Raw genomic sequence first — 26,971 nt, forward strand, 5'->3', positions numbered from 1 at the left:
CCGCATGCTCAGTCCCGCATGCTCAGGGCAGGCTGCTACAGCCTGCTCATGCCACAGATGACCCGCTCCACCTCAGCACCCTCATTCCCCGCAGTCACATTCAGACTATAAGACGCACCCCCCACTCCCACCCCATATTTGGGGGGGGGGGGAAAGTGCGTCTTATAGTCCGAAAAATACGGTAGGCCATGCACATCTAGTCTAGTGCAAATCGCTAAAGCCCCTTTCACACATCAGTTTTTTGCCATCAGTCACAATCTGTTTTCTTGATGGATCGGTCGCAGATTGTGGCTAAACTGATGCGATGGATCCATTTTTCAACGGATCTGACTAGCTGGGGGCTAAATAATAATTGGAGCATGCTCAGTTAAAAAAAATAAAACACAAACCCCGAAATCCCTTGCCAGATTCCGTCATTTAACGGATGACAACGGATCCTAGCGCCCATAGGCTTCCATTCTACCAAACAACGGATGGAACGGATCCGTCGCTGTCAGTTTATTCGGTTTACACGAAAAACGTTACTGTGGACGTGGTCTCCGTTCGACGGACAAACATTTTTCGACGGATCCGTCGGACGACAGATGAAACGTGAGGCTATCCGTCTCAAATACAAGTCAATGAAAAAAAAAAAAATGAAAAAAAAAAACGGATCCAGCGGCATCAGTTGCTGGATCACTTTTTTTTTTTCAAAATTCAACGGGTTTTGACTGATGGCATAAGAACTGATGTGTGAAAAGGGCCTAACTTACAGTCACGTGCCTGACTGCTCCCGAATCCTGACAACATGCACTCTGTGTTCTGTGAGGATTCCCAAGGCTACAGTCAAGAGTCACTGCAGACTTGGGCCTCAAGCCTAGACAATCCCTTTAATTCCGAAATTTAAATTTAAGCGAAAACTACTTATTTTTTCCCATTTTCTGATAACTGCTTTTTTCATTCTCTTTACATAGGTTACAAAGAACATTTGCTAAATATCCTAAGAGAATTGACATGGCACATTAATAAAACTTTTTCCTTGGCATTTTGTGTGCGCAACTAGAATAATCTCCTAGAAGAAGTGGTTTCGGATAGGAATGTTACGTGCAAGTAATTGTGACAATTTGTTCATCTTATTTGAACATTTTATTTATTGTGTAAAAAGAGGTGAATAATGTGAAGATGTACATTTCTTCATTCAGTGCGATTGATTGAAAAAGCACAAGTATTAAACCACATTAAGAAGCTGCAGGGCAGCCGTCAGAGACAGGAGGAGAACACCAAACAGCCCGATGTAGCCATAGGCTCCTTTCAGTCTCTTCTCGGGGTCTAGAAGAAAGAAAATATAATAGAATCAGAACAATGAAGATTTGCATTTTTATTCTTCACATTCAGCCTTAGCTGTACACTTTCTCACTAGTGCTATAGGGATTGAGCAGAATTTGCTCGGGTTTACCAGATTGTCTGCTTTACAGCGCAGTCAGCGGCCATATAATAATTTCTATACATCTTTTTCATTGGAAAATGGTTTCTATTGTGGAAAAACTGCGTTACAATCGCCCAGGTAATTTTTTCAGACAGTGATAGCATTTACCTCTGACAAGTGAGAAACCCTTTTTAGTTAGGCTACTTTCACACATCAGTTTTTACCCATTAGGCACAATATACGGAAAAAAACAGATAAAACGGATCCGGCGCCGGATCTGTTTTATCCCCATTGATTTGTATTAGCGCCGGATTGTGCCTGATGGCCTTGCGTTGCATCCGGCTTTTGCAGGATCCGCTTTAATTGGCTAATGCGGCGACCGGATGGAATGTCACTTGTAATGTTTTTTGTCTCTGACAAAAAACCGCATTGTGCCGGATTTGGTGTGATTTACAATTTAAGCCTATGGACGGCGAATCCGGCGTAATGAGTCAATAAACGGATGCAGCTGCTGGATCAGTTTTTTTAAACTGAGCATGCTCCAATTTATTGTAAAAAAATAGATCCGGCAAAAAAAAAAAAAAAAAAAAAAGCGAAATGGATGCAAAAACGGATGCGCCGGATCCGTTTTTTGATGGATCTGGTATACCGGAGCCGTCAAAAAAAAAAAAAAAAAAAAGAAGAAGAAGATGTGGCGCATCTGTGTTTCCATATTCTGCGCCGGATCTGTTGCATCAGGCAGACGCCGGATTGTGCCTGATGCTAAAAAGCTGGTGTGTGAACGTAGCCTTAGCCAAGTATCCTATTATTTTCACTGTATAGAACAGCAAAGCCTTCTGGATTTTTATACACATGGGCACCAGAGAAAAAAATAAATAAATAAAATGGAACGGAAAACAGGTATTGGAAGTTTTTTTTGTAATAAAATGTCAGCTTATGTGCCTTGTATTCTACTGTAAGGCATTGGTCATAAATCATTTATTTCTGATGAATGCTTCTGCAGCAGTCAGAGATATTTGTCATAAATTGATATTGGACATCATTTCAGGTGTATATCAAATATGATGTAAACAGAGCCTTAAAGGGAATGTGTCACTAGGGTTTTGTCATGTAATCTAAGCACAGCATCATGTAGGGATAGAAACCGTGATTACAATGATGTATTACTTACTGGGCTGCTTGGTGCAGTTGTGATAAAACTGTTTTATCTGCTGGAGAGCTACTAGTTCTTGGAGTGCTGTCCTCTTTATAATCCCGCCCACACCACTGATCGTGTACACTGTGCATAGCCAGAAAGCTGCTCATCAGTAGTGACAGCGGCGTTACACGGAACAGGATGACTACATAGCATGAGACAACTTGTCCTCCAATGATAATCTCCTGCTGATAAAACAGTGTATTTATTGAAACTACAACAAGCAGCCCAGTAAGTAACACATCTCTGGAATCAGGGTCTCTACAGCTGCTCACAGACTAGGTAGCGAAATTTGCATAGTATATGTGAGACTACACATCTGGTGTTCTTGCAGAGGATTTTTGTCTCCCATTGGCTGATGAAGCATGACGCTTGCTGGATTTCAACATCTACAATACTTTGTACGGGAGACAGATCTCGCCTACACTCCTTACATTGGTGAAATAAAACATGCAGGCTTAAGCTGGGTTCACACTAAGCGACAACGACGTCGCTGTTACGTCACCATTTTCTGTGACGTAACAGCGACCTTGTAAGTCGCTGTTATGACCGCTGCTTAGCTGTCAAACACAGCGACGCAGCAGCGATCATAACGACACGCGTCGCTGTGCTGCAACATGTGCAGAGAGCAGGGATCCGCGCACACTGAGCGCTGGCTCCCTGCTCTCCTAGCTACAGTACACATCGGGTTAATTACCCGATGTGTACTGCAGCTACATGTGCAGAGAGCAGGAGCCGGCACTGGCAGTGTGAGAGCGGCGGAGGCTGGTAACGAAGGTAAATATCAGTGAAAATATTTTAGAGGGCACCACCTCCAGGATTAAATAATCCAACAATGAAAGGATAAGGGATCACCTCAACACACCAAAATAGACAAAGAAAAAGGCAAGGTGGTATGCAAATGAGGGATACACCTTTAAGGAAATACAAATTTTAGTCTTTATTAATAGACTAAAATTTGTATTTCCTTAAAGGTGTATCCCTCATTTGCATACCACCTTGCCTTTTTCTTGAAGGTAAATATCAGGTAACCACCTTGGTTACCCGATGTTTACCTTGGTTACAGCGTACCACAGGCTGTCAGACGCCGGCTCCTGCTCTCTGCTCGCTTCATTTCGTCGCTCTCTCACTGTCACACACAGCGATCTGTGCGTCACAGCGGGAGAGCAACAATAAAAAAAACGAACCAGGGCTGTGTGTAACGAGCAGCGATCTCACAGCAGGGGCCAGATCGCTGCTCATTGTCACACACAGCGAGATCGCTAATGAGGTCACAAAAACAGTGACTCAGCAGCGATCTCGCTGTGTGTGAAGCACCCCTTAGTCAATCCCAACATATTTATAGGGAAAAGGTGTCAGCTAAGCGGCTATCTCATCTGTACACTTGGATCAGGGCGAGTCGGAAGGTTAGTTTTACTAGGGAGAATTAGATAAGCTGTTGTCAGACAGATTGTAACTTGGCAGTGCTTATCTCGAGGAGTAAAGTATATGACAGGTTGAAATCCAATATGCCTGGTTGTGCATTGCCCCAACAGCAGACCTTTGATTGTCAGCAGATTCCAACAAACCTGCAAGATCTGGCCACCATTATCTAATGTATACAGTCAGCTTTATTACAGAACATGTAAAGCTGGGTTTACACACTGCAACATCTTAAACGACATCGCTGTAACGTCACCGGTTGTGACGGTTCTTTGTGGTTTTTCTAACTAATTCAGTGTAGGGACTCGCAAGTGTGAGAATCCTTGACGAACGGATTGCGAGCTTACATATTTTGGGCCAAAATATAAACTAATATCTCACTATTTGAGGTATGGCACATTTTATCCATTTTTGCAGGATGTGTGTGGACCTTTTGAATTCAGGTGGTTAAATGGTGAGCCTGTCATGTGTTATGTACTCATAGTGCTAACTGACCCGCCTGGACCTGGTGTTGTGCGTCATTTATAGGCCATTATTCAGACACTGTGCGTCTCGTGTATCCGTGCGAGATGCACCTATATAGTGCTGTTTAGCCCGCCTGACCTGGGTTTCTGGCGTCATTTATAGGTCACAGTTCAGACACTGTGCATTTCACTCATTATATGATGGGCTCCCAGTGCAAGCCTTATTAGTGTGCATGTCTTATGCTAAGCAGCCGCCCCTCCCCCCTAGTGTGGAGGTTGAGTGGCTGTGACATCAGCATCTTGCACCTCGGCTGCAGCCATCTTTATGAGGAAGGCTCACCACATTCTGTGTGTGCACATATCATTTGTCTTGGCTCCTTTTTGGTGTTTTTTTGCAATAGCGATGTTGTTTGCGATGTTGCAGTGTGTGAAACCTATCAGCGACCCGGCCCCTGCTGTGAAGTTGTAATCGCTACAAATCGTTCAGGACCATTCCAAGGTCCTTTGTTTCCCGCTGTGCAGCATGCATCGCTAGAAAGTTTCAGTGTGTGAAAGACTTTGCAGCAACTTTGTTAGCAACTTCCCTTTCAAAAAGCTGCTTATCAACGTCCCCAACAACCAGCTAGGTCGTTCTGCAGGTCCGGATCGCTGTTGCGTTGTTGGCCAGGTTTGCCTGTTTGACAGCTCACCAGCGACTCAACAGAGACTTAGGGAGGTCGCGGTTACGTCACAAAACCGGTGACGTTACAGCGATGTCCTTTGCGATGTTGCAGTGTGTAAACCCAGCTTAAGGCTATGTGCGCACGTTGCGTAATTGCATGCAGTTACGCTGCGATCTGCACGTGTCCAGCGTCCCCAGCATAATCTATGAAAATTATGCAGGAGACGTGCGCACGTGGCGTATTAGAGTGCAGCGCTTCGGCTGCTGCCCGAAGTGCGCGTTCTAAGAAGTGACATGTCACTTCTTTCGTGCGCTCTGCCTGCAGGTCCCGCCCTGTCTATGGGAGGGGCTGCAGTCAGAGCGCATGAAATCGGCTTTTTTTTTTTTTCATTACGGACAGAAACAGCGATTTGAAGCGCACGTGTGCTGTTCAAATCGCTGCAGAAATTTCTGCAGGGACAGTACACAACGTGCGCACATAGCCTTAGGGTCTGTTTAAACAACTGCACTAAGTGACCACAGAATGATGAATATTTCCAGATTGGCGGATGCTTAAAAGCCTAGTTACACAGGCACACCACGGTAAATGATGCACACTGAATGATCTGTAATAGATCGCTGTTCTCAGCATCGTGAGAATGGCTTAAAGAGGACAATGTGCCAGCGAGAAGGAGGATTTCTAAGCCTGTTTAAAAATCACTTCACTCCATAAGGCTCCCTTCACATGTCAGTGATTCTGGTACGTATGTTGCAGTTTTTATAAGTACCAGAATCACAGACATGCACAGACCCATTAAAATCAATGGATCTGTGCACACATCAGCGATTTTTCACTGACCATGTTTCCGTGTAGCACACATTCGTGTCTGTGCGTTCTGCATGGAGACAAATCAGTTTTTCTCTGGCATCACTAATGTCACATGGACCACACAGTGGTGTGATCCGTGTAACATGTACCAGCTTTTAAACACACCCATCTATAGCGACGCTGTCTTCAGCCACTGCTCTCTCCTGCTTCTAGGCCAGCTTATGTCATGAATATTCACTGCACTGCAACCCGGTAGCAACAGCAGCGGGAAGACAGCATCGCGGGAGACCTTACCACCATGGACAGCAGCGGTGTGGACAGGTGAGTATAAGTGACTGATCTTCATGTGCCATCATGGATAGCATAGTGTGCCAAAATCACGGAGGGACATATACATCTTTATCACTTTAGTGAAAAATGTGTGTTTTTCACCGACTTGTGAAGGGAGCCTAAATGAGAGTTTTGCCCATTCATTAGGTGATCGGCAGCCTGTTTACACTGAAAGATTACAATGAAATGAGTGCTATTAAGAACACCCACTCATTCACGACAAATTTGCAGGGTAAATGCAGCCTGTGTATTGTATAACATAAAACATACCTCCAGTATAGTATCCGTGAGCATATGAAAAGCGGCTGGTCACCCATATTGCTCCAAGAACAGAGGCTGAAAGCTAAACAAATAGGAATAGCGATTACATATTTTTCTTGTCCATTTGATCTTTTACACAAATGAATAGCAGTATTTACATTTGATTTCACAAGGACATAAATGGAACAAAAATAAAGAGGCAATTCACTGTTACGTATCAGAGCAGCATAGACTGACTGCTATGACGAGGCCTGTCATGTTTCCTGATAATTCTATTCTACCCTTTTGGGACCTGTCAATTTTTCATTTGTTTACTTTTTCCAAGAGCCAAAACTGTATTTTTCCGTCAATATAGCTTTATTAGGACTTGTTTTTTTACAGGACGCATTGTAGTTTTGAACGACATCGTCCATTTTAACATATGATGGACTGAAAAACGAGGGGAAAAAAAAGAAAATCAAAGTAGGGTGAAATTTTGAAAATACTACTTTTACATTATTGTATTTTAGGGTTTTATTTTCATATGAAACTTGTCTTTTTTTATAATATGAAATATTGTTTTGTGCTGGCATTTTATGAGACCTGTAACTTCTAATTTTCTATTCTTGGAAATATGTAAGTAGGGGTGTAATGATCGCGGTTGTAGAGGTCAAGACCGGGTCCGGGAGTGTAGGAGGTTTGCCGACCCCAGGACCTAATGCAGCTGGACCGAATGCAGAGGATGCACGTCCAACTGAAATGTTGGTGTTGGCACTCGTCCTTCCAGGACTAATGAAACATTGGGGTCGTGGCTTGTGTGATATAACAATCAGCACTGGCTTCAATCTCCCTGCCCTCCGACAAATCAAACACCAAGAGGAAGTCAGATCTGCAGCTAACCGCTCACTTCCTCTTGATGTTTAAAGGGGTGGTTCACCCATATTTTTTATTTTATAGATCGATATTATATTGAGAACAATGTTTTTCTCAAATACCTTATGTTAGCAATAGTGCCTGTGAGTGGCGCTATTGCGGCCCGCTGTTCCCCGCTCAGTGACCCCCGGATGCTGTGACCACGGGGATGTCACGTCAAGTTCCTGATCCCGTGACATCACCGCGGCAGGCTGCAGTCTTCCTGACTCACTGAGCTGTGGGCGGTGTTTCACCACTTGTCACAACCCAGTGTGTCTCCTGCTTGCAGCGCTTTGCTGTGAGGGAGGAGGGAGCTGATGGGCTGTGACGAGCGGTGAAACACCGCCCACAGCCCATCACTCACAGACATTGCTGCTGGCCGCGGGGTCAGGAACTTGATGGGACGTCACCAGATCCCCAAGTTCACGGAGGCCGGGGGTCATATAGCGGGGACAGAGGTCTGCAATAGCGCCTCTCTCACAGGCACTATTGCCCACATAAGGTATTTGAAAGAAACATTGTTTCTCAATAGAATATCGATCTAGAAAATAAAAAATATGGGTGAAACCACCACTTTAATATGTCCAAAGGTAAAAACAGTGAAGCCAGTGCTGATTAAGAGCAGGTCTCGCATGATGTAACGTTAGGTTGGCCCTGGAAGTGTGAGTGCCCACACCGCTTGAACGGCACTAGAGGTAAGTACGTATCGGGGTACGGCTACACTTGCGTATGACTCATGTGAGTCTCGCATCGGTATCACCCGGCACGGCCCCACACTCTCCGGACAGGAGTGGGTCGGGTGCATGTATTTCTATGCAGCTGATATGCTCCTGTCCGGAGTGCGCCAGTCCGTGCCGGGTGATACCGATGCGAGACTCGCACGAGTCATACACAAGTGGAACCGTACCCTAAGAATTGTTATTTTAACGTGTGATTGAAAAGGGGTTGTCAGAGTAGTGGAGAACCCCTTTCAGCATGCTCCACTGAGTAATCTATGATCTAATAATCTCGAGAACTGCCAAAACTGGGTTGATTTTATACAGCCGGAAAAAAAAAAAAAAAAAAAAAAAAAAAAAAAGCAGCATAAATTCAAGGATGCATTCGCTAGTTTATATTTTTATATTTGTTAGAAGAATGTAACAAATGAGTAAAGAAAATACGTTTTTTTTTTAAAATTTACTTTTTTGCTGGTTTTCTTGTTGTGCTAGATGTCGGATACAACTGACATTTGGCATTACTTACTGGAAATGCAAGGCCGGCAATGAGCTGGAAGAGTAGCCAAGCTGGATACATTTCCAATGTGTTCTGATGTGCTCTCTGGATACAATTGAAAACATTCTCCTTGTCTGAATACATCTGTGGATACTGAAACAAGAAACAGCGCAATGTCAGTAACAAAATGACAAATTGTCCAGTACAAGACTAGTATATAAGTATAATATATATATATATATATATATATATATATATATATATATATATATATATATATATATATATATATATATATATATATATATATATATATATATATATATATATATATATATATATATATATATATATATATATATATATATATATATATATATATATAAAATTAGTCATGCGAGTTGACCATATGTGAAATAAACATCAAGGATGCAATATACATCTCACCGATGCCTTATGATGGCAGCTGCAGAATAATAAAGTGACTCCTGTATTTGTATCCTCACTCCAACAACTATTGTTTATTCACATGTGGTGTTTTTATAGCATTAAGGCTATGTGCGCACGTTGCGTAAATACATGCAGTTACGCTGCGCTTTGTAGCGCAGCGTAACTGCATGCATCCTGCGTCCCCTGCACACAGTCTATGGAGATTGTGCAGGGGCCGTGCGCACAAGGCGTTTTAGAGCGCAGCGCTTCAGCTACTGCCGAAGTGCTGCGTAAAAAGAAGTGACATGTCACTTCTTTCCTGCGCTTTGCCGGCAGCTCCTGCTCTGTCTATGGGAGGAGCTGCAGGCAGAGCGCATGGAATCGGCTTCACTACGGACATTTCTGCAGCGATTTAAAGCGCACATGTGCTCTTCAGATCGCTGCAGAAATTTCTGCAGTGAACTGTACGCAACGTGCGCACAGCCTTAATGCCTTTTGTAGGCAGTGTTTTTTGGTATGTAAAATACAAATTTTACAGTACCATCATAATCAATAACACTGTTTTGTTGGGGTTTTTATTTTTTTTACATGCATTTTGAGCCCTGAAAGAATTTACATACTGCATCTTGGCAAAAACGTTGTGTTTTTGCCAAGACACAGCATGTAAATTCGAGTTTTTGCAACGCTTTTCACCCATTCAAGTGAATGGGTAAAAAACATGACACAAATGCGCACACTGTATGCAACATTTTTCCTGCCACCACTCTGCTTTTCAGTGCAGAAAAAAAAAAAAAAAAAGCTACAAATAAAAAACACAAAGTTTTAACATACCCTTGTTGTGAACATATTTGCAAAGAAAAAACAAAAACACAAAAAACCCCCAACTAACTTAAGACATACTGACTGGGAATTTAGATTGTGAGCCCCAATAAGGACAGTGATGATGTCTGTAAAGCGCTATATAAGCATAATAAATAAAACAAAATAAATTGTGGGGGCTGAACCAAAATCCAGGTTTATTTAAAAAAAATATACTCCCAAGAATATATTTCATATTCAGTTTGCACCTGCTCACATTTGTCTCTTAGGAAGTGCTGTCAGTTTTCTCATTTTGTTTATTTAAGACACCAATTGTTTGTACGAGTTTCCAGAATTAGTGTCACAATGTTAAAGATAACCTTATAAGAAGTAATTTAAATGCAGCCTCATTAAAGGGGTTATCCGGCTTATTTTTGTTATTTCACTATAGGGCTACATTGGTGCAGGTAAGTAGATACTAACTACCTACCTGACCCGCTGTCAGCCCCTCTCCCCCAGCTCAGATCAGTCACATGACCGCTATTGCCGTGATTTTGCTGCTTTCTGTGACGTCACGTCAACAGGGGCAAGACATTGTTGACATGTTTCACAGCCACTTCATGTTGCTGCCCTGCTGGGCAGGTACCGTGCGCGGAGTCTCCGCCCACCTTCCCCCGCACCCTCCCATATATCCCGTAGTGCAGTGGTCCAAGACGCTGCCGGTAGGCTGCATGCGGCCCCTGATCCTTCTTGCAGCACATAGGCATGGCCCCCTTGCTGATCACTGCCTGTGCTTGGGGCCGCTGAAAGCACTTTATAACAGATGACAGATTCCTCAGCTCTGTGCAGATGGGAGCTCTGTATACAGCTATGATCAGCCACCAGCCAATCAGAGGCAGCAGCAGCTGATCACTGGAAAAGCTCCATGGAGAGCTCGCGTCGGAGCAGCACCGGGGAATCTGTCCACTGTCAGCTGCAGCCCCCCCTCATCAAGGGGGCTGCAGCTGACAGCGCTTTATATAAGAGGACAGATTCCCAAGCACTGTTCAGACGCTAGCTCTGTATACAGCTATCAGCCGCCAGCCAAATCAGAGGGCAGCAGCAGATCACTGTACCGCCCCAGCAGCGGTCGAACTGGACCTGGGGGCGTCACTCTAAAATGTGATGGGGGATTATTTACAGGGGGATTTAGATAGTTTGTGATGCCACCTGTGGTGTGCGGTAATAGGGAGTACCGCCGCTACCATTGGGAGTACCCAGGGTGATGGAATGGGGGCAACCAGATGACGTTACCCTCCACGGGTAGGGAAGACCCGGGACTCTGGATAGTGGAATGGATTGCAGGGGAGCGCAGGCTCGCTGGTAGCAGGGGCTGATCAGGTACTCACTCAGAAGGAAGGCAGACGCTGACAACATGGTAAACCAAGTCTCTGGGTGCCACTGCCCTCTTGGGGGAGCTCGTCCGGGTATCCGTCCCCTGCAGTACTGCCTGATGGTCCGGAGCCTGCCTCCGTGCACAGATTTTAGTAGTGTCCAAGTGGCCCGTAAGCTTGAAGCTGTCCAGGCCCCGCTCCCCACTTTTTGGTGTGAAGTAGCTGTGCTCTCAGGAGCTCACACGTGGGATTTCAATGGCTGCTTTGGTAGGAAAGCCCTATCCTCCTCGTTGCGCTAGTGCCCCCGATCTCTGAGCTTCGTGGGGGCAGTCCATAAAGGCCCTATCCTCCGCAGGTTAATTGCCGGGTTGCTTGATGCCTCTACCTAGGGTCCAGTATCCCGACGTGCTTTCTGTCCCAGACCGGCTATTGTACTTGCTGCTGGCCATCCTCCCAGACTAAGCCAGGCACCCAGTCCCAATATCCCGCGACTGGGTCTCCGACTTCTCCGGGTCCAGACCACCGTCTGCAACCCAATCTTTTACTCCCCTGGGAACTCCAACTCCCAGCTTCCTCACACTTTGCTCCCCTGGAGCTGACTGACTTGTCACCTCCCACCTCGCTGCCTGACCCCTAGGTGGACGGCCCTATTCCAGCTTAGCAGCCCACTAGTGTGCCTGACAGGGTGTGGTGCGAGGTGTGATTGGGATTTTGGATGCTGATTGAGGCAGTGCTGCAGGTTGGGAACCCAGAACTAAGAGGGGTTGAGTCCTGCACTAAGAATAAAGACCGTGCAGTCCCCTGTGACGCCCTGACTAGTCCAGGGGCGTCACAACTGGATCTCCTGTGCAGTGCGCAGGAATCTGTCCTCTGATATAAAGTGCTATCAGAACCAGGACACCGAGGGAACCAGGACAGGTGAGAAGGATTTGTGTTTGTTCTTTTGCGTGTGAAGTATGGCAGACCAGGGGTACATTACTACATGATGGAAGAGGAGCAGGAAAAGGGCCATTACTATAGGATGAGCAGGGTGGGCACAGTACTATAGCATGTGCACAAGGATGGAGCACATTACAGGTTGGGGGCATTACTATACGATGGGCACATTACATGTGCCCGTATTGTGCTCTCCTAGAGGTCTGTGATGAGAAGAATACTGACAGCCAATGAGTGTGCATTGGGCGGGCAGAGGGTGGGGCTGGACAGTGAGGCCGGGCAGTGCCAGCTCTGACTGACCTTTGGCAACCAAAGAAAAAAAAAAGTTAAGTTCGGTTGAGCTGCAGGTAAATAAAGTGTCTGCAAAGAACAAAGTAATAATTCAAGAGGAACAAATGTTAGAAAACAAAAAATAAATGTAGGGCTGATTGATATGAGAAAGCACAGATAAACTCAAAAAAATATTTTAAGCTAATGTCGGACAACTCCTTTAAGGCTAGAAGTACAGTGGCCAACTATGGCTACAACATGGCACAAAGTTCTTTAGATGTTCTGCTGCAAAAAAATTGACACGGTTGGACTTCTTGCTACTTGTTGGTCTGATTCCTTGATGGTCACAGTGCGACCCCACTGACACTCGCTTGTACAGTGCTGCAGCAGCAACACTTACAAACTTTGGCCATTCGACCTGTTGCAGCAAAAGTAATTGTGTCACCCCAGCATTAGGCTATGTGCGCACGTTGCGTTCTATTACGCAGCGTAAATAGTCACTGCATGTGCGTCTCAGAACGCAGCCGAAAAGCTGTGTTCTGAGACGCATTCGGCAGAACGCAACGTGCGCACATTCCTGCAGAATTCATGCGTTCTGGATGCTTTCTCTGCCATGGGAAAATCATCCAGAGCGCACATTTTTGACATTGCGGTCCCACTCGGCTCTGCATCATCCCCATAGACTTGCAGCAGAGCCAACTGGGACCGGAATGTCAAAAAGAGCACATCGCTGGCTGCGGGAGACAGCCGCACGATCAGAATGAACTCGGGTGAACTTCACCCGACTTCATTGTGATCGCGCGGCTGTCTGTGTGCCGCGGCTTGATTTGCGGGCACAGGTGAAGGACTCACCTGTGATCGCAAATCTGAGTGACTGCAGTGAGCCACGCGATCACCGATGCCGTCACTCAGATAAGGTTACCCGCGGCCAGCTTGAGTCCTCCACCCGAGACCTGTGGCCGCGGGTAACCTGAGAGACGTCCCCGCACACAACCCGACATCCCCGCACACAACCCAATATTCCCGCACACATCCTGACATTACCGCCGACATCCCCGCACACATTCCGACACTACAGCCCTCATCATCACCGCACACACACACCAGCATTACCTCAGTGACGTCCCCGCTGACAGCACGACTCACTTCAGTTGCTGCATGGAGCGGACAGGAGCGGGGGTGTTCTACTGCCGCTCCGGTCAGCTTCATGTAGCAGAGCTGGATGCGTCGCGAGACCTCGTGGATTACGCCGGACCTGGAGGGGTTTTTGGGGATTAATAAAGTGGTAAAAGAGGGTGGTTTTTGTCTTTTATTTCAAATAAAGGATTTTTCGGGTGTTTGTGTTTATTTACTTTCACCAGGTTAATCATTGGGGGTGTCTCAGACGCCTGCAACGATTAACTAGGACTTAGTGGCAGCTATGGGCTGCTGCCATTAACTCCTTATTACCCAGATTGCCACCGCACCAGGGCAGTTCTGGATGAGCCGGGTACAGTCCCATCTAATCCATGCGGCAATTCCGGGCGGCTGCTGGCTGACATTTTTAGGCTGGGGGGCTCCCCATAACGTGGGGCTCCCCATCCTGAGAATACCAGCCTTCAGCCGTGTGGCTTTACCCTGGCTGGTATCAAAATTGGGGGGACCGCACGCCGTTTTTTTTTTAATTATTTATTTTACTGCACTACATAGACCCGCCCACCGGCGTCTGTGATTGGTTGCAGTGAGACAGCTGTCACTCAGCATGGGGGCGTGTCTGACTGCAACCAATCATAGGCGCCGGTGGGCGGGGGAAGCAGGGAATACGAGATTGAATAATGGGCGACCGGCTTTTTTAAAAGCAGGAGAAGCCGCCGGAGCAGTGTGACAGCCGTGCAGCTGATCGGTGAGTATGAGAGAGGGGGGAGAGGGATAGACCGACAGAGAGAAAGAGACCGACCGACAGGGAGACACAGAGACCAACAGACAGACAGAGAGAGAGACCGACATTACAACCAATACGCACAAAAGAAGTGACATGTCACTTCTTAGAACTCGCGCATCGGGCAGCAGCTAAAGCGCTGCGCTTTAATACGCCACGTGCGCACGGCTCCTGCATAATCTTCATAGATTATGCTGGGGACGCAGGACGCATGCAGCTACGCTGCGGTGCAGATCGCAGCGTAACTGCATGCAAATACGCAACGTGCGCACATAGCCTTAAAAGCAAACAAATGCCCATAAACGTAATGCAGAAATCTCTTGAGGTAGAAATATTTTGTTTCCGCAATACTTAAAGTGACAAAGGAGCAGTTATGGTGTCTGTTCATTTAATTTTGTATTTGTTTTATTGAAATCTGTTACACAACAATAAGGGTATGTGCGCACTAGGCGTTTTTTTCACGCTGCGTTTTTATGTGCGTTTTTGTCTAAAAAAAACGCACCCGCGGCTAAAAAACGCAGCAAAAACGCATGCGTTTTTGCCGCGATTTGGTGCGTTTTTTGCTGCGTTTTTACTCACTGCGTTTTTAATCAGTGCACAATGCCATTAAAGATTGTTGATGAAAAAAGAAAAAAAAAAAAAAAAGGTCTGATGTCATTTCCTTCTTCAAAAAATGTTCATTGTATGCAGGAGAGCAGACAGCTGCAGAACTAGTGTATGCAGGAGAGCAGACAGCAGCTGCAGAACTACAAGTCTCAGCATCCTCCATTCACTAGTGTAAGCAGGAGAGCAGACAGCAGCTGCAGAACTACAAGTCTCAGCATCCTCCATTCACTAGTGTAAGCAGGAGAGCAGACAGCAGCTGCAGAACTACAAGTCTCAGCATCCTCCATTCACTAGTGTATGCAGGAGAGCAGACAGCAGCTGCAGAACTACAAGTCTCAGCATCCTCCATTCACTAGTGTATGCAGGAGAGCAGACAGCAGCTGCAGAACTACAAGTCTCAGCATCCTCCATTCACTAGTGTATGCAGGAGAGCAGACAGCAGCTGCAGAACTACAAGTCTCAGCATCCTCCATTCACTAGTGTATGCAGGAGAGCAGACAGCAGCTGCAGAACTACAAGTCTCAGCATCCTCCATTCACTAGTGTATGCAGGAGAGCAGACAGCAGCTGCAGAACTACAAGTCTCAGCATCCTCCATTCACTAGTGTATGCAGGAGAGCAGACAGCAGCTGCAGAACTACAAGTCTCAGCATCCTCCATTCACTAGTGTATGCAGGAGAGCAGACAGCAGCTGCAGAACTACAAGTCTCAGCATCCTCCATTCACTAGTGTATACAGGAGAGCAGACAGCAGCTGCAGAACTACAAGTCTCAGCATCCTCCATTCACTAGTGTATGCAGGAGAGCAGACAGCAGCTGCAGAACCACAAGGCTCAGCATCCTCCATCCAGTACTGTATGCAGTTTTTTGCCCAAAAAGAAAAAAAAAATGACATGGCCTTCGCCATATTTTTGTATGCTAGCCGGGTACAGCAGGCAGGTACGGGCTGCCCCCAACCCCCAGCTGCCTATTTGTACCCGGCTGGGAACCAAAAATATAGAGAAGCCCTTTTTTTTAATTATTTCATGAAATAATTAAAAAAAAAAAATGACGTGGGCTTCGCCTAATTTTTGAGTCCAGCCGGGTACAACTAGGCAGCTGGGGATTGGAATCCACAGTGAAGGGTGCCCATGCTTTCCGGGCACCCCCACTGCGAATTGCAGTCCGCAGCCACCCCAGAAAATGGCGCTTTCATAGAAGCGCCATCTTCTGGCGCTGTATCCAACTCTTCCAGCTGCCCTGAAGCCGGGTGGCTAGCTAGGTAATAATGGAGTTAGGGCTAGCTGTATATTATCAGCTAGCCCTAAGCCCGAAATTCATGGTGTCACGCCAATATTAGACATGGCCACCATGAATTTCTAGTAATGATAAAAAAAAAAACACAACACACAGAAAAATATTTTTATTAGAAATAAAACACAACACAATTAGTGACTCCATCTTTATTGAAATAAACCCCCCTCCGCAGTAATCCTGGGTCAGGGTCCCGCGCCGTCCAATCCGGATCCAATATCATCTGATCGGTTTGCTGGAAGGCAAAGCGATCAGATGATGTGTCAGGATCAAGTGCCTGAATCCCATCACACATCAGCTGATTGTATAAAAGCCGATTATACAATCAGCTGATGCATCGGTAGAAAAAAAAAAAAAAAATAATACTCACTTATGTGCTGTGCTGATTACCGGCAGCTCCTGCAGCGATCGATTGGACAGGAGTATGATCCCGTCCGATCGCTGCAGCAGCTGCCGGTAATCAGCTGATGAAGTCCCCTGACGGCAGGATCAGCTGATAGCCGGCCGGCCGCGAAAAAGCCGGCGAGACTACGATCAGCTGATGCGTCAGGTGACTGCATCAGGTGATCCACCGCCAGGTCCTGCAAGCAAGGTCCTGCCCCGGGGAGACTGCACACAGCCAGAGCGGCGGGACCGGGAGGAGATGGGAGCGGGCATGGCACCGGGACCCTGCGGACAGGTGAGTATATATGACATTTTTTTTTTTCTACTGTTCACTTTGGTTTTCGCCGCTGCCTCCACCTCCCGCCCAGACATGGCGCCGCACGGAGCTGACATGCACAGGACGGGAGGTGGACGCAGCGGTGACGGTACCGGGAGGATTCATGCTTCTGTGTTTACCAACAGAAGGAATCCTCTTCCTGTACACGTCACTTTACTGCCCACCCCTTGCGTTTATAGCTGCGTTTTTAGTCATAGAAACGCGGCTATATGCGTTTTTCATTGCGTTTTTAACATCTCATTGAATTCAATGAGTGAAAAACGCAGTGGAAAACGCAGAAATAATTGACATGCTGCGTTTTTGTGGTCACCACAAAAACGCAGCTAAAAAAAAACGCTGTGTGCGGACAGCACTTATGAAAACTCATTGACATTGGTGGGGAAGCAATGTCACTGCGTTTTCAGCACAAAAACGCGGTAAAAAACGCCGCTAAAAACGCGGCAAAAACGCCTAGTGCGCACAAGGCCTAATACATGTATTCCAAAATATTTCAGAAGTAGGAACCTAACAGGTGTGTACTAGCAATAAGAATCCTCTAGACTAGCTGGTGTGGAAAGAGTGTGCTGATCATTGTACCCAGGGCTTCTTAACCACCTAATTGAGTCTATAGTGAGATATCTCGCCACAAAGCCTATAATATGTGGTTGGTACGTCTTAAACGGTGAAAGTACCGCAGTGACTATTCGCCCATCACTAATTCCAACGTTTTGCTAAGGTTGGAGCCTGGGACTCTATGGGCCCTGATCTGATCAGGCGACATGTGCCCCTAACAGGCTCAGATGGATTGGAGATCCACCCACGCCTGTTATCTAGTTAAATTGTGCTTTCAATCTCGGCAGCCTTGTGATCACGGGGTGTCAATGCGTTAACATTACAGCTGAGCGCCGGCATTCACAGGAAGACAGCATTTGTGCTGTACAGAGTGTTGCTGATGCCCTGCTAAGAAGAGTGATCGGAAGATCGCAGCTTCAAGTCCCCTAAGGGGACTAGTAAAAACAATTAAAAAAAAAAAATTAAAAAATTTTAGAATATGAACCCCCCCTCCGACACATTTTGTATCGCCGCCTTCAGAAATGCTCGATCAAAACATAAAATAAATTAATCTGATTGGTAAAGGGCGTAATAAGAAAGAAATCAAAATGCCTGAATTATGTTTTTTTGGCTGCCGCAATACTGCAATAAAACGCAGTAAGGCTGAGTTCACATGTTGTGTAGTCATCCATTATCACAACTTTTTTGTCCGTTGTTATTTAACAGATATTGGCCAGATCCATTTTTAACATGTGAAGTCTATAGACAATGTTAATGGATTACTATTTATCCTTCATTAGTAATGAATCCGTTAAGAATACAACGGATCTGTTACAAATGCAAATACAATGAAGGGCTAAATAAATGGATATGTTGTTCATTTACGCCCATGTTAAAAAACTGGATCCGGCAGAAATCAGTTTCCCAATGGATCCGTTCTAACAGATGACTACAGGACATGTGACGTTAGCCTAAGAGGTGATTAAAACATCATATCTGTACCCCAAAAGGAGGAAAAAAAACAAAAAAAAAAAAAAAACAACCCACAAAACTCAAGACAAAAAAAAACAAACAAACAAAAAAAATAAGTCCTCACACAGCCATAGGTCCCAAAAAAATGAGAACATTATGGGCCTCAGAAAATGGTGCCAAATTATATTTCTTTGTTGACAGATTTCTGAATTTTTTTTCACCACTTAAATAAAAATAAAAAACTATTTGATATCTACAAACTCATACCTGGAGAATCATACTGCCAGGTCAGTTATACCTTACAGTGAACATGGTAAATAAAACACCCCAAAGAACAATTCTGTAATTGCATTTAATTTTTTTGCAATTTCACTGCACTTGGAATTTTTTCCCCATTTTCCAATACACTATGTGGCAGAATGAATGCTGTAATTCACAAGTACAACTCGTCCTCAAAAAAAAAAAAATCATCTAATATATAAAGCCGTGTGTGTGTGTGTGTCCGCTAAAGGAATCCGCACCGTTGCATTTACAATCACAAAATTTTCCAGACACCCCATGTGATTCAGGGAACGTCATAGATGTAGGTATGATACAACATATCATATGATATAACATAGATATTTGGACGGGAAAATTTAACCCTGCACTTTACAGTTATTCGACAAAAAAATCTGCCTCCATTAAAGTCAATGGAGCTGCGAGCTATTAGCTTATTAGCAGCTGTGAGTGGTTGCTAGAGGAACAAAATAAATTGTTAGTATGAGGGTACGCTCACACGAGCGTGAAAATCGGACGAGTGCAATGCGAGAAATTCTCGCATTGCACTCTGACCAATGTTAGGCAATGAGGTTGAGCTGTTGGTCAGCTTTTCTCGCATCCAGATTCTGGATGCGAGAAAAGCGGCAGCATGCTGCGATTGTCTGCGAGAGCCGTATCTCTCGCACCCATTCAAGTGAATGGATGCGAGAGATACATCGGACTGCACTCGGATGTTATCCCAGTGCAGTGCGATCTACGCACAGGCTGACAGTGGAGGAGATGGGGGATTAACCCCTCCCTCTCCTCCGCAGCGCCTGCACTCAGCTTCACAGCTGTGACCCGATTGCAAGATCGGGTTACAGTCGCATGACACCCGGCTCACGCTCGCAGCAGAGCCTGAGCCGGGGGACATTAGCATATCGCATCCGATGCTCTCGCATCGGATGCCATACGCTCGTGTGAGTCCAGCCTAAGAAGCTTATGTGTGAAATAATAAGATGTCGGTGGGGAGATGGATAGAGAGAGACAGAAAGAGACAGACGGGCGGGGAACCAGACAGAGAGAGAGAGAGAGAGACAGTTACTATCCCGGGCAACGCTCGGGTACTACAGCTAGTATGCCTAAATTGTTGAACAAAAAAAAAAAAAAAAGTTGGAGTTGGCTATTGGAAAAAATGAAAAAGAAAAAAAAACAAAAAAAAACCAGAAAATTGCTGAGTGGTGAAGATGTCAATTTGAACTTGTATCTTTAAATATTTTTAATTTTACTCTTTCCAGTATTTAATAGTCCCATTAGTGGTCTTAAAGCTGTGATTGTCCAATAGCCTGTGTAAGGATACGCTCACACGAGCGACAAAAACAGACCAGAGCAATGTGAGAAATTCTCGCATTACACTCGGACCAATGTTATTCTATGAGTGCAAGCTGGTGGTCAGCTTTTCTCGCATCCAGATTCTGGATGCGAGAAAAGCGGCAGCATGCTGCGTATTCATGCGTAAAACGACCGAGAATCGCCAATACAAGTCTATGGGTGTGAGAAAAAAAACGGACGTCACACGGACAGCACACGGACCATCCAAGTGACATCCGTTTTTATGGATACAATTCTATCATGTAGCAGAGAACACTGTAAATGGTCCAGTAATTGACTTTAAATGACTGAGTAAAAAAACGGATTGCACACGGACAGCACACTGATGACGAGAATAATTCGTCCGACTCTCGCAAACGAGAATGGGACCGTTTTTTTAATACGTTCGTGTGAGTCCAGCCTTATACAGAGCAGTGCATTAGCGGACACCTGGCTGTCATGACAACGCATTGGTGCCCCGCAATCACCTGATGGGGGTGCCGATGGGCAGGATTAGTGACGCGCTTCCTGTGAGTGCGTGTCAGGCTATGTGCCACAGAAGATTAAACCTGCGGATTTATCTGCGGATTTTCCAGATAAATCCGCAGGTTTCAGCATGCACAGACACTCCCCATGTTATCCTATGGGACATGGGGAGTGCTGTGTCCATGCTGCGGATACGTGCGGCTGCGGAATATGCTGCGGATGTCCCACAGCCGCACATAACTGCATGTCAATTATTGCTGCGGAAATACCTGTGGAAATCCCGGCCCTCCACTATGGAGAGAGGGCAGGAATGTCCGCAGGTTTACCGCAGCTATTTCGCTGTAGTACAGAAGCTAAAAACAGCTGCGGATTCCGGGGAGCAGCTGCGGGAAACCTGCGGATATATCCGCAGGTACAAACTCCTGTTGGCACATAGCCCCAAATGCCGCTGTCAGAGATTGACAGTAGAATTTAACTGGTTAACAGCTGCGGGTGGATCTCGGTTCCACCCGCTGCTGCTGTTAGAGGCACTTGACGGTTGATTAAATCCGAGCGTGTGAGCCCGTATCAAAGGCAGGGACACCACCGATTACGTGCATGTATGTCATCAGTCGTGAAGGGGTTAAAGGATCCACTTTCTATAGGCTTCAATGTTAAAAAATAGGTCAAGGTGAAATCAGGTTTTTTTTGTTTTTAGAAATGGGCATAAAAGTCGTGTCTGCTCAACTTTTTTTGCCAAGGCATTGGTATAGTGTACATCATATTCTCTTGAATGCCACGATTCAGAAATCAGCATAAGCCCCATCAACGCTACACAAAGCAGAGCTGTAATATGGCCGTGTCCATGAGGCGTGAGATTGTGTAACACTGTTGCCTTACTACTAGACAAACAGGTCTTCCCGCTGTTCAGGGAAGTGAGCAGCTTCACGTGTGACGTCAGCACATGCTGTGAAAGGACTTGCAACGGATGATGAGTTAGCAAACAAAAACCCCAAGTTTTGTAAAATAGACATCTACACTTTATTGCTGTACGGTCCTCTACTCTCTAATTTTATGTGGATTATTGACAATTATTTTGCATGCAGATTTTTTTCTAATAAAACCAGAGTGGATTGCATCAATTTCAGAATAATCAAGACAAAAAACCCTCCAAAACAATGGTAATGAATAGGCCCTGATGTGACCAAGCTTTTCAATAAGAAATGTTGATAGTGACAACTGAAAAGTCTATAGAATACATGATTAGAAGACACTAGTGTTCAGCGATCACTACCATACTCAGGGTGCTCAGTGGTTAGCACTGCAGTCTTGCAGCGCTGGGGTCCTGGGTTCAAATCCCACCAAGGACACCATCTGCAAGGAGTTTGTATGTTCTCCCTGTGTTTGTGTGGGTTTCCTCCAGGTTCTCCGGTTTCCTCCCACACTCCAAAGACATACTGATAGGGAATTTAGATTGTGAGCCCCAATAAGGACAGTGTTGCCAATGTATGTAAAGTGCTGTGGAATTAATAGCGCTATATAAATGAATAAAATTATTATTATTACTAGTGATGAGTGAGCACTACCATGTTCAGGACTTGTAATCAGCAGTTGGATACTCGAGTGGGCGTGACTTGTGTACTGAGTGTTATGGAAGTCATTTTTATAGCCCATTGACTTCCATAATACTCGGTATACGAGTCGTGCCCATCGGACTATCCAACTTCTGATTACAAGTACTGATCACCTGAGCATGGTAGTGCCCACTCATCACGAGTACCTGAGCTTGGTTGTGCTCTCTACCATAGTCTCATGGATTATTGGCTATGCGCGCACTCTGAGTATTGGGTTGCAGATATTTGTGCACCATTTCTACATCACTTGGCGGGGAAAAAAAAAAAAAAAAGCAGCTCAAAACGAACGTTATTTGTGTTTTTTTCAGTGGTGAAGGACGCTAAAAGCATGGGCCTGCTACAATTACCGTATTTTTCGCTTTATAAGACGCACTTTTCCTCCCAAAAATTTGAGAGGAAAATGGGGGGTGCGTCTTATAAAGCGAATATAGCAGTACCTGGGGGTCCTGTCTGTGCGGTGATCGGGCGGCCGGGTGCCTGTGGCTGCGTGCAAGCGGCCGGGTACCTGTGCTTGCGTGCGGTGGCAGCCGGGTACCTGTGGCTGTGTGCGGGCGGCAGTCGGGTGCTGTGTCCAGGCGGCGGTCGGCGGCCTGGTGCTGTGTGCGGGCGGCGGCTGTCGGGTGCTGTGTGCGGGCGGCGGCTGTGTCCAGGCGGCGGTCGGGTGCTGTGTGCAGGCAGCGGCTGTGTCCAGGCGGCGGTCGGCGGCTGGGTGCTGTGTGCAGGCGGCGGTCGGCGGCTGGGTGCTGTGTGCAGGCGGCGGTCGGCGGCTGGGTGCTGTGTGCAGGCGGCGGTCGGCGGCTGGGTGCAGGCGGCGGTCGGCGGCCGGGTGCTGTGTCCAGGCGGCGGCTGTTTCCAGGTGGCAGTCGGCGGCCGGGTGCTGTGTCCAGGCGGCGGCTGTTTCCAGGTGGCAGTCGGCGGCCGGGTGCTGTGTCCAGGCGGCGGCTGTGTCCAGGCGGCGGTCGGCGGCCGGGTGATGTGTGCAGGCGGCGGCTGTGTCCAGGCGGCGGTCGGCGGCTGTGTGCGGGCGGCGGTCGGCGGCTGTGTGCGGGCGGCGGTCGACGGCTGTGTGCGGGCGGCGGTCGACGGCTGTGTGCGGGCAGCGGCCGGGTGTTGTGTGCGGGCAGCGGCCGGGTGTTGTGTGCGGGCAGCGGCCGGGTGTTGTGTGCGGGCAGCGGCCGGGTGTTGTGTGCGGGCAGCGGCCGGGTGTTGTGTGCCCCGCGGCTCCTACCACCATGGATCCCCCGGCTCCTGCCACCCCGGACGCCGCTGCCACTGACCCGCCGTGCCTGCCAGCAAATCCGCTGCCTCCTGTGACCTTGCTTCACCACCATTGCTGCCCCCCTCCGGTAAGAGAACACCGGATTATAAGATGGACCCCATTTTTCTTTTTTTACCTTTTTTTATGTCTAAGTTTGGGGTGCGTCTTATAAAGCGAAAAATACGGTATTTTCTGCACTCTCCAAGGAAAAAAAAAACAAACAACAAAACATCAACGTGTGCACAAAACAGGATTATCATTGATTTTGCTGGTATAAGGATTTGGTTGCAGTTTTGTGACAAATCTGCACTAAAAAAAGTGATAAAAATGTACTGTGTGTGCACAGCCTTAAGGGGGCTTTACACGGTAGTGATATCGAGTGTGTAAGTACCCGCCCCCGTCGCGCATGCGATTGTTTGTGATCGCTGCCGTAGCGAACATTATCGCTACGGCAGCGTCACACATACTTACCTGGTCGTCGTCGTCACTGTGACTGCCGAACAATCCCTCCTTCAAGGGGGAGGGACGTTCGGCATCACAGCGACGTCACCGCAACGTCACTAAGCGGCCGGCCAATCAAAGCGGAGATGAGCAGGACGTAACATCCCGCCCACCTCCTTCCTTCTGCATTGTGGCCAGCAGCAGGTAAGGGTATGTGCGCACGTTGCTTTTTACCTGCTTTTTTGCTGCTTTTTCTTCTGCGCTGTTTAATGCCAAAATGGATGTGTTCTTCTATTCAAGCAAAGTCTATGGGAATTTGGGTTTCTTGTTCACACTATGTTGTTCAAAATGCTGCCTTTTTGTGGCAGAACTTTGGTCAAAAACTCAGCTTTGCAGTGCAAAACCCAAATGGCAAAAACAATTGACATGTTGCTTCTTTGAAAAGCTGAGTTTTTGACCAAAGTTCTGCCTCAAAAAGGCAGCATTTTGAACAACATAGTGTGAACAAGAAACCCAAATTCCCATAGACTTTGCTTGAATAGAAGAACACATCCATTTTGGCATTAAACAGCGCAGAAGAAAAAGCAGCAAAAAAGCAGGTAAAAAGCAGGTAAAAAGCAACGTGCGCACATACCCTGAGGCTACTTTCACACATCTGGTTTGAGCCGTGCGGCTCAATCCGGCTGTGAAACCTATGCAACGGATGCGGCGAAAACACTGCATCCTTTGCATAAGTTTTTACATGCGGCCGGTCCGTTTTTTCCGGTTGCGGCACGCTAGTGAGCATGCGCAGTGGAAGAAACCGCATGCGGCGGCCGGATGCATTTTTTTCCGCATCGCGCCGCATCCGGCCCCCATAGGCATGCATTGAAAATGCGCCGCGATGCGTTTTTTTTTTTTGCCGGACCAAAAAACGTTGCAAGCAACGTTCCATCCGGCCGCGGCATCGGCTAAATCTGCCGCATGCGGCAAAAACCGGACCGAACGCAAGCCCCTGCGGCACAATACGGCACTAATGTAAGTCTATGCAAAAAAAAACGCAACCGGCGGCAAAAAAAAACGGTTGTGGTTTTTCTGCAGAGTGCCGTATTGTGCCGCAGAGCAAAAACCGGATGTGTGAAAGTAGCCTAAGGAGACGTTCCTCACTCATGCGGTGTCACACATAGCGATGTGTGCTGCCGCATGAGCGATGAACAACATGGATAAACAACCCTTACCGATTTTTGAGTTTGGGACGACCTCTCCATGGTGAACGATTTTCACCATTTTTGAGGTCGCTTAAAGTCGCTGGTCAGTGTCACACGCTGCGATATCGTTAATGACGCTGGATGTGCGTCTCTAACAACGTGACCCCGACGATAAAACATTAACGACATCGCAGCGTGTAAAGCCCCCTTTAGTGTTTGGGACCACAATACAGTATAAGCCAGAGGGGTGAGCCACTAATGCCATAGCCACGTTATAGAAAATATCCGCTGCAGATTTTGGCACATGTCCGCATGCGTTACTTGAGGATTTTGTCGCCTATTCCAACTTACCATTGAGTGGGGTAAGTCTAATAAGAATTCTGCACTACACATAAGCATGCTGCAGAATTTTTATGTTAATGGAGATTTTTTCCCCCACAATGTGTAAATTGGAGTTTGAAGAGGACCCAATTTACTTGGATTGCACTGTAAACGGCTGCAGATTCGCATAAATCAGCAATGTGTGAACTTGGCCGAAGGATTCATGCGTGCATTACTTTCCATGGCCAATGGATCGCATTTAGTGAGAGAAACATTATAATCTTGTAGTGCTAATACATACAAGTAAATGATGTTACAGAGCAAGCTCTCCAGACTGCTCTCGTCAGGCATGGTCGGCACTGGCGGAGCAGCATGGGTTTGTAGTGATTTCACACCCTCCATACTCCAGCAGGGCTCACATACCAGTGCCTGGGAGAAAGCACAGCACACAATGGCGTGCACTGTCTGCCAGCAGAAGCCTGCACACGCGTGTCATTGTCACAAACATCCACAAATGCATTCTCAAGACAGGACATGAAAGGAAGTCTCGGGACGCCATACCTTCACACCAAACTTCTTCCTGGCTTTGCCAACGTTTATCCCGAGGTACATGAGTAAAACATAGCTGTAGATAAAGACGAGGATCACATAGGCAAAATCCTGCGGGAGGATTTCATGTATGGCGGTCATGTTGTCTCCCTGGTACCGAGCTCCTGAGCAGAGGATACAGGGCACAGCGCTGGGTATACTGTGGGAACCCTATGTATTACTGCCTGGGTGAGCCCTATAGAGGGGAGTGGCGTCCTGGACTCCAGCCTTATCTGAGCTGCTTTACATCTATGCTAAAGGCCACAGCAGTAACCAGCGCATAGTGACTCAGCAGTGTGGCCTGGCTCTCTGATATGTGCTTGTGGCTCACATCTATATGAAGAGCCTTTCATACTGCCTGTCTTGCTGTGTTCTTTCTAGAAGTGTTCTGATACAGGATAGGGCTGGGGGGCAGAAAAGCAAATGCCCCCCGGGCTGCTCCCCCAGCAGCTGTGCAGGGCCGCCTGTGTCTTGTTTGGCGCACTGCGTGATGGCCATCACTTTAGGGGCTCTTCTCCACTGGCGGTTTTTTTTTGTGATTCCCATCGCATGTAAAAATGGATTGCGATCTGTCAAAGGATTTCCTATGATGCAGTCTCCTTTTCCCCGTTTTGTTACGACTCTACACGGGCTCACCTTGAAATCGCAGCATGCTGCGATTTCACCGAGTCTCAGCTCTCTCACCCCCATTCAATCCTATGCAAGTGAGAAAAAAGGTCACAATCCGGGTGGCATGCGCATGTCATACAGATGGCATACGCATGTCACACGGATCCTTGACACTTGCATACCGCGTCAGACTGGCTACCGAAAGAATCTCCAGTAATACCAGGCCTGGCCGCGGTTACATGCACTGAACTCCGGAGCTGTCACCTGAGCTACAGAGTGCAGCATGAACAGCGAGCGCCGAGTGATTGATTCCCCGGCGATTGCTGTTCAGTTCAGCACAGCTGCAGACAGACCAGACTGATT

The 26,971-nt window shown here is 46.8% G+C and overlaps 1 protein-coding gene across 1 annotated transcript; it reads right to left on the reverse strand.

The window, feature by feature from the left end:
- Positions 1-1,102: 1,102 nt before the first annotated feature.
- LOC142290170 (glutathione S-transferase 3, mitochondrial-like) lies at positions 1,103-26,258 on the reverse strand. The gene is made up of 4 exons (XM_075334111.1): positions 25,973-26,258; positions 8,680-8,802; positions 6,556-6,628; positions 1,103-1,308 (listed from the first exon to the last, which is right to left on the reverse strand). Exons 1-4 carry the CDS (start codon positions 26,099-26,101, stop codon positions 1,208-1,210), a joined length of 426 nt encoding a protein of 141 aa, XP_075190226.1. The 5' UTR covers positions 26,102-26,258; the 3' UTR covers positions 1,103-1,207.
- Between the last annotated feature and the right edge of the window lie 713 nt (positions 26,259-26,971).

The sequence above is a fragment of the Anomaloglossus baeobatrachus genome, chromosome 2 (assembly GCF_048569485.1).
Source record: "Anomaloglossus baeobatrachus isolate aAnoBae1 chromosome 2, aAnoBae1.hap1, whole genome shotgun sequence".
NCBI lineage: Eukaryota > Metazoa > Chordata > Amphibia > Anura > Aromobatidae > Anomaloglossus > Anomaloglossus baeobatrachus.

Excerpts from the sequence above, each read along its gene's own strand:
- LOC142290170 (XM_075334111.1), bottom strand. The coding sequence starts at position 26,101 with ATGACCGCCATACATGAAATCCTCCCGCAGGATTTTGCCTATGTGATC. Across the intron at positions 8,803-25,972 it reads GGAAGAAGTTTGGTGTGAAG|TATCCACAGATGTATTCAGA; the intron begins GTATGGCGTCCC and ends TTCTTGTTTCAG. Across the intron at positions 1,309-6,555 it reads TCACGGATACTATACTGGAG|ACCCCGAGAAGAGACTGAAA; the intron begins GTATGTTTTATG and ends TCTTTCTTCTAG.